The sequence below is a fragment of the Pungitius pungitius genome, chromosome 15, assembly GCF_949316345.1.
Source record: "Pungitius pungitius chromosome 15, fPunPun2.1, whole genome shotgun sequence".
NCBI classification, from domain to species: Eukaryota; Metazoa; Chordata; class Actinopteri; order Perciformes; family Gasterosteidae; genus Pungitius; species Pungitius pungitius.
In genome coordinates this window covers 10,658,200-10,666,311 of record NC_084914.1, presented here as the reverse complement: position 1 = coordinate 10,666,311, position 8,112 = coordinate 10,658,200, and the positions used below count along the sequence as shown (strand labels likewise).

The following is an 8,112-nucleotide window of genomic DNA, read 5'->3' as shown; positions in this document are numbered from 1 at the left end:
ATCACACATCTTGCCTCAAGGCAGAGGCTCAGCTCCAAGAAAAATCTCCTTAACGCCTGAGAACGACATTTAGAATGCTTCAACCTTTGCTTCTATTGACCTTCACATCGGTAAGAGATGATTGTTTCTGCACTTTTTAAAGCAATGTAACAACTTTTCCTCGGTGTAGGTTTCCCATTTTTTGATACTTTTTACATCCAGATAAATACTAGTGGACGTTTGAAGTAGGAACACAGGCTCTTTTGAGTGTGACTGCTTTCAACAAGTGCGCGCGGCATGCCCGACCTCAGCTCAATAGACAAATTCATTCCGACCTGAAAGAAATACCTGCGCTGACCAGTCCTGAAATCTGTGTTGAGTGAAGGTAATGTGCAGCCTGCTGCCTCTCATGCGCCGAGAATCTGATACAGGCATTATATCCCCAGGCATAATTAGCCTGAGGATATAATGTGAAATCCCAATAGCCTCCTACCCTTGAAATGATGCCCTTGTCACGAAAATACTGTATTTCCTGTCGTTTATCATTATAATTTCCTTGTTAAACTCATTAACCTGCCATGTCTTTTTTCATTTTCAGATCTGTGCTGCTCAAAATGGTAAATTATCATTTGCCTTACTTTATGATGCACTCGAATAGCATAAACTAATTACTAATTACTTTTAAATGAAACCTGCCTTAAAAAATCCCTAAATACATGTTCGATAATAAAAGTCAAACAATGCAACAACCCAAAAATGCATATTGTTGTTTTACCTGCAAATACGAACACACCACCTCAACGTGTGTTTGGATGTATCCCAGCATTGTTCTCCCCTCCGTTCCCCCAGGCATCACAGTGTCGGTGTTCACGGTCACATCTAAGAGCATAACGGTGCAGTGGAGCAGCTACTCTGGTGCCAGCTCCTACAAGATCACAGCAACACCCAAGAACTCCCCGGGACGGTCCGTCTTCGCTCAGTTCAGTGGCAACTCCGTGATGGGCTCAGTCATCTCCCTGTCACCAAACACGATGTACAGCCTGCAGCTAGAAGCCATGGACAGTGCTCTCAATGTCCTCAGCCATGCAGAGACGGAGGAGACAACAGGTCAGCAGTTGCAGTGGGGAGAGGACATCCTAGTGGTGGTTCAGAAACGCTACAGTCCATGAAGACAGATTGCATGTCTAGCGTTGAGGAAAAGGCCATGATTCTGTACTTAAGTATAATGTTTTACTATTAAAGTAATCGGGTTGTCATTAGTGATGCATAAACATGGTAGCAGCCTGCTTCTGCTTGTTGAGGTGCATAAAAAAGTACAAATACCTTAAAACTGTGGTTGATTATAGTAATACAGTGAATGTGTTTTTCATTCCATCACCATGTGACATACATGGACAAAACTATTGCCATCGTGGATGAACTTCCTCAAACCTAAAAGAGCTCTATTCTAACCCACCCAACTGCTTCTATATGTTGTTCTCCAGCTCCTGAAATCCCCAGCATCCAACAGGCCTACTCCAAGCACAGCGACAGCGTCACTGTGGAGTTCACGGAGGTTGCCGGGGCAACCAGCTACACCCTTAGGGCAGAGTCGAAGACAGGTGATTTCTTCTCAGAGATCACGGTGGGCAGCTCCCCAGGCACCATGGTGAAGCTCCAGCCCTACACGGACTACAAGCTGAGTGTCATGTCCGTCAACTCGGGGGGGAGGAGCCAGCCCTCGTACCCCGTGGAGGCCAGGACAGGTACAGATGAACAGCCTCGTGCAGGGTCCTTAAAACACTTCATCCTGTGGTTAGAGTGTTTCAAATAGTTATGGAAAACTAAAATGTAACAATCATTTAACAAATAGTTATGATTTTCCCCAACTATAAGACTGATATGATTATTATATCTATATTATCTATCTCTAAAACTAAGAAATATTGTTTTCTGACTTTAAGATTATTATCATGGAGGGTAAAAAGCTGCCTTTTCGTTGTTCCTGAAGGACAATAGTCTGGTAGCTCGCTCCGCCGGCATCCCAGCGTGTCATTTCACCGCCCATTGTCCCAGAGTCTCTTCTCTTTATCACCAGTGCAGCAGGGTGGAAACTCTATCTATGGTTTTGCATTATACTAATCTCATAATATGAAACGTGAAACCATGAGAATTAGGTCGTCTCCCTTCCCGTAATGTAACATAATCACAAGGATATTGTTTCCACATCTTACATAAAAACATGTCAGGAGAGTACAAGCAGTAAATCTGGGCTAATCGTCTCATTTTGTTCTCATTTCCTTCTGCCTGAACCTGCCTATAGTGGTAATGGCGCCCATGTTGAACACCACATCTCCCGACAATGGCACTATCCTGGTGACTTGGCCCCCGGTGAAGAACGCCGTCCTCTACACGCTCTGCATCATCCGGGAGAGCTCCAGCTCCCGCGTGAAGCTCAACACCACAGACACAGCGGTGACCTTTGACGGCCTCGAAGCGGGGACCACCTACTGCATCAAGGGCACCGCCTGGGACTCTGAGGGAAAAGCCGGAGACGACCTCACTGTCTGCCAGATCACACGTAAGAGCGACAGGCCGTAGGAGAGGAGCGCAGCAGGAGGTGTTACTCAACTCCCTCTGGTTTTACTTACAGGTCCCCCAAGACCAAACGTGACCTTCGTCATGGTCTCTCCGGGTCGGTCTCTCGGGATCGATGTGTACTGGGCGGTGGTGCAGGGAGCGGAGAAATACATGGTCCGGACCACTTCTGGACAAAACTGCTCTTTAACAGTGAACAGTCACTGTTATATTACACCTGTGGAGTGTGGCCAGAACCAATCAGTCGTTGTTAAAGCCTACAACAGTGCTGGCGCCAGCGAACCCTCGCAACCAGCCGACTACATCACATGTGGGTGCATCACACAGACAACCACGGCCACACAAAACTCAACACACCTGTTTATTGCAGCGGATGTCAGTTTATTTTTGCCCACAATTAGATAAGAACATAATAAAATGACAAAAAATAACAAAATGAGAGACTTTTCCTGTATTGTCCATTCTTACTTTTTCTTTACTTGACAGATCCATGTCCCCTGGAGTACATCTGGGTGGAGGAGCCTGAAGCCGGGAACTGCTCAGTGGTGTGGGAGGATGTGCCCCTGGTGGAGCACTACATGGCTTTCATAAAGAGGGACGACGGGACCGAGAAGTCATGCAACACCACTGGAACCACGTGCCCATTTTCCTGCTTGTGTGGCTACAGCTACCTCACCACCGTCTTCCCCTACAACCAGGCCGGCTCCAGCCCTTACGCACAAGTCCGCAACTACACCACCAGTAGGACAAGCAGTCTTATTTATTATTAGCAACTTTCACATCAAAGATGTTACGCCTCCTTAGTGCAAGCGATGCAGGAATCCGTGCGATCCTTTGCCTTAGCCCTGTCTGCTCTGCTTCGGCTTCTTTTCTAACGTCATGGTCACAGCTAATGACTTTTTTTGTGCATTTCTCTCCACCGCAGTTCCTTGTTGCCCTCAGGATGTTACCGTGAAGCTAGTTTCCACAGAGACGCTGGAGGTCATGTGGCCGGAGGTCAAAGGGGCCGAGCTCTACGAGACGACGGCGGCACAGACGAATGATGTCATCCATTGTAACGACACAGCGCCGGTGTGCGCACTGTCCGATTTGAGGTGCAACACAGCTTATTCTGTGACCGTCACGCCTTGCAGCGAGCTACGAGGATGCAACCGCACGTGCGCACCGAGCACCCATGAGACAGGTATCCATGGGGCTCTTTAGAGGGACGTGCCACCTCATCCATACACACATATCAGCACACCACACCACAACGGGAATGCAGGGAATTCTTTGAGTAAAACAGCTTTGACACAACACGGTGCTGCAATTTTAATATTTGGGAAAATACACCATTTTGCTCGTCAAAAATCAAATTGATCGATCGATGCAACTTTTTTCAACTTGTTTCAAGTCATTGTGCTGAACAAAGATAAGATATCAGCTGGTGACCGTAGCTTCATACGTACACACAATGAGAATCAATCTTCTCATGCAACACTTTTAGCACGAAAGTGAATCAAGCTATTTCTCACTCTGATGTATTAACGAGTGTGTTTTTGCTATGAAAACAGCTCCGTGCGCTCCAGAGATCCTGAATATGATGCAGAGCGACAACTCCACATTCACGGTCCTCTTTACTAACCCCAACAACCCAAGAACAAACTACACCATCACAGCTGTTGGACGCTATGGCTCCCACACCTGCCAGTCAACAAACAACTCCTGTCAGCTCACACAGCTGCCCTGCGGTTCGACCTATGAGGTCATGGCTGAGGCCACCACAACGGTGGGGAGGAGTCTACCTGGATACAGTAAAACTTTGGAAACGGGTACGGCATCACGATAAGTAATAGCAAGAATTGAAAGTGGAATTAAACATCAAAAAAAGAAAAGATGCAGCCGAAAAAAACACAACTTTTTCTCTTCTCGCCATGAGCTGAAGTCAAGTGCTAAAAGCTTTGAATGTGAAGTTAATCCCTTTTTTTCCCACCACCTTTATCATTACAGTCATCCTACAAATAAAACAGAACAGTTCATTAGGAAAAAGTCCGACAGCATGAATTTGGCAGCAAAAAACAGGACAGTTACATGCTGATCTCATCACTAATAATAATAATGAGCTAAAGTGGGTTGTTTTAAACATTTTGTTCTCTCGTGAATGAATGAATGGGTAACTCCGTGTTGAGTATAGTCCTGTGATCTACTCCCCAAGGTCCTTGCTGCCCCATGTATGTGAACGTCACCCAGGTGACCCAGGCGATGACCAACGTGACCTGGTCGCCTGGAGGCGGCGCTCGCTCCTACGTCACCGCACTGACGTCCCCCCGCGGACACGCCAAGTGCCACACCCTGGACAGCCACTGCCTGATGGGGTGCATCACCTGCGGCACCAACTACAGCGTCAACCTGGAGGCCATCAGCAGCACAGGGCACAAGTCAGAGTGCACATACCGTGGATTCTCATCCAGTAAGGGGCCAACGCACACGTTGCACACTCAGACAAGTGCGACTGAGGGGTCTGAATGTTACTCATAACTCACTCTCGCAGGTGCCTGTTGCCCGACAAGCGTGAAGCTCTACCGCAGGGCCGACAACTCGCTGCGGGTGTACTGGCGCTCTCCGGGCGCTTGGATGCTGAACCACACGGTGGAGCTGAACGGGACGGCGGCCGACTACGCGTGTGTCGCCGCCGCCGGCAGCAACTACTGTGACATCGAGGAGGAGACGTGCGGGGACGTCTACACCGTAGTGGTGGCCCCGGTGGGACGGAACGGGGTCCGAGTCAACTTCTGTCGACCCAGGAGATACTCAGGTGAATCACGGAGGGGATGTTCAGAGCGTGTAAAAACATTTGTGAGTGAGCTGCATTAACGGGTTTGTCTCTGTTGTATTCTCAGTTCTCTGCCCAGGAAGTAATGCTGGTATGGGTAAGTGTCCTGTTGACTGAAAACATAACGTATTACCTGATGAACACGTTTATTTGCAACTTGCTAAGGTTTTGACGAAGAGAGTGAAAGCACCAAGACTAGAAAGGGGTTCAGATCTTTCTCTAAGTTGAATAAGTGCATTTATCAAAACTTTTCGTTGAAACTCTAATTAAAATGTTTTTTATTTAACTTCTAGTGCACTGAAAACCTTCTCTCTCTCCTTCTCTAGTGATCTCTAGTGGAAGACAACTTGTGGGTTGATTCTGGTGAGTTTATCGGTACTTAGCTCCTCCCAGATGAGAAGGTCCCGTCTTCAGGCTAGTTGGACTTGCGTAACAACATCAGAAAAAACAACCTGCTTTCCTTCAAATTACAGTTGTGTAAGAAATTGACAGGATGCCTCCTTTATTGCCTGTTCACTTTCTGGGGGGGGTATCTTGTGACAGCATCACCGACATGCACAAATGTATGTGTATCTATAGTGCTCTGGTTCAACAATAGGCGTGTTTGAGTAGTACAAAGAGTTAGAGCAACTGGATAAGGGGAGGCGGGTCCCTGTCTGTCTTTACCTCTGTTACCTCTGGCATGTGTGTGTGTGTGTGCGTGTGTGTGTGTGTGTGTGTGTAGAGCATGGGAAGATGAATGAGATGAACGGTACTCAGGTAAATGAAGATGGCGAGCATCTCATTGTGTGTGCGGTGACAGATACGACCATGGATATTCAATAGCTCCTGAGTCAGTGTGACAAGGCAGTATTTTGATAAAGTTACACAAAGTTATGAAGCTATTGTTATACATACAGTATGTATTTTTCCACCGAATCAAGGGTTGACAACTTTTTCTCTCTCTCATCTTTCTTGCCCTACAGCGCCCACAAGAACAGAAGACTGTGCTTACACCAACAACAACTGTAAAGACCCAATGTACCAAAAGGATTGTTTAGGAATTCTTGTTTTTGGTGTTACTGCAGTAGAGAGTCTGACTGTTCCCGCTGAATAAATCTGAGACCAAAAAAAAAAAAACACTGCACTACAGCATTTCAATTCATAGAGGAGGTCTTTCAATGAATAACTCTTGGCATGTATACAATGTTTTGAATATACTTACAAATTGCTACTTTTTATAACAGGCTGCATGTTTTTTGTTGCATGTTTAATCAATGCAGTTGCTCTCTCATAATGATGTAACCTCAACATGTAATGACACCAAGTAAATATAAAGAAGAAGCCGAAATATCAAGTTTACTGTGAAGTCGCAGGTAAAGTCATTGAAAGACCAAATCTATTCTAAATAGGATCTTAGGACTCATCAAGTAGAGGACCCCCACCCGGCAGTCAGTGGCCTGACATCGAACACAGAGGGTCAGCTGAAGTGGGGCTGCAGGTATCAGTACGTCACTCCTGTGCACGTTTGATCGGATCGCTGCAGATAGATTCGCCGTTGGGTTTTCTTTTCTCGCTGTGGAGAACAACAATAAAGCACATCGCTCTTTGCATTCCAACAACGTGTGCTGTCAGTCATCTTGTGTGGGTTGTTCTTTAATGAGTCGAGGTCCAGGTGGTTGGATACAAGAGATACTTTCAGACCGCAAAAAATAATCCAGAAAACAAACCATCAGAGAAATTTAATGAAATGTTAAACTATATGTTTAAGGGGAAGCTTTAAGGTCCAATTCTATAACATATAAATGAGTGATGTGATTTTTTAAATCACATTCATAGTCTTATTCACAGAGTTCGGTTGCACACAGATGTTTCAAACATAGATTAACTAAGCTACAAAGCTATTTAACGGCATCTACTGGTTTGGTAGACCTATTCTGCGTGCCCCTCCACCAAAAGAACAAACGGAACTGAATAGAAATCAGCACATGGGAATTAAACACGTCACACGCCAACTAAAAGGAAAAGGAAAAAATACAAAATATTGGGAAACTGAATTTAAGTAAACACATATGAAGTAAAACAAACAGTATTCAAATGGCTTTATTAGTATGCAAAACTCCAGATACAGTATTGACAAAGCAGTGAATGCATGCAAATAACCGTGTAGTATATTCTAAATACTTATACAATTAGATATTTATTGTTTTAAAAAGCAGTTACAACAAAACAAAGCGTTGTGTTGAAGAACGCCCGGTTCATTTATATGTCAGACATTAGCTACTCGACAAACAGGAAGATACATTTCAAAAAACACTTCAGAATGTGTTTTGCTCTCTTTCTTCACAGTGATTCAATGTTTAATGACTTTAACTGCTCTGAAGTTTTGTTTGATGAGTGTTTTTTCATATGATTCTTTGCCTGTGATTTTACGAGGGATTTACTAAGTCTGTGATTTGTTTTATTACTGATCTTTTTAGATATATATATATATACTGTAAATAAAAACAGTCACTGGTTGGTCTAGTGACAACAATGAAATATTCCGGGAACAAGGATGAAGGGCAGTTTTATGTCCAAGGGGTGGGGGATTGGAAGCGCCCCTCCTCCGCCTGTCAGGAGTCAAACTTCAATTCCTTCTCATGATGCCCGAGAGGCAACTTATTCAGGACGTCCTGATTGGTTCCCGTTGAGTTGATCTACAGCACTCAGCCTGTAAAGATTTCAGTTGAGCTGCAGGTTGCTGCACCTACACGTGGAACCCT

At 45.2% G+C, this 8,112-nt stretch overlaps 1 protein-coding gene across 1 annotated transcript; it reads left to right on the top strand.

Annotated features, from left to right (window-relative positions):
- fndc7a (fibronectin type III domain containing 7a) lies at nucleotides 1-6,942 on the top strand. Its single transcript, XM_037457114.2, has 14 exons — nucleotides 1-110; nucleotides 578-596; nucleotides 829-1,086; nucleotides 1,464-1,724; nucleotides 2,282-2,539; nucleotides 2,612-2,866; nucleotides 3,043-3,297; nucleotides 3,482-3,739; nucleotides 4,110-4,367; nucleotides 4,751-5,005; nucleotides 5,087-5,350; nucleotides 5,436-5,465; nucleotides 5,695-5,731; nucleotides 6,334-6,942. Exons 1-13 carry the CDS (start codon nucleotides 75-77, stop codon nucleotides 5,724-5,726), a joined length of 2,439 nt encoding a protein of 812 aa, XP_037313011.2. The 5' UTR covers nucleotides 1-74; the 3' UTR covers nucleotides 5,727-5,731; nucleotides 6,334-6,942.
- The last annotated feature ends 1,170 nt before the right edge of the window (nucleotides 6,943-8,112 follow it).

Coding starts and splice junctions, on each gene's coding strand:
- fndc7a (XM_037457114.2), top strand. CDS start 75: ATGCTTCAACCTTTGCTTCTATTGACCTTCACATCG. Junction 2,540..2,611: donor CACTGTCTGCCAGATCACAC/GTAAGAGCGACA, acceptor TTTTACTTACAG/GTCCCCCAAGACCAAACGTG. Junction 5,466..5,694: donor AGGAAGTAATGCTGGTATGG/GTAAGTGTCCTG, acceptor CTCCTTCTCTAG/TGATCTCTAGTGGAAGACAA.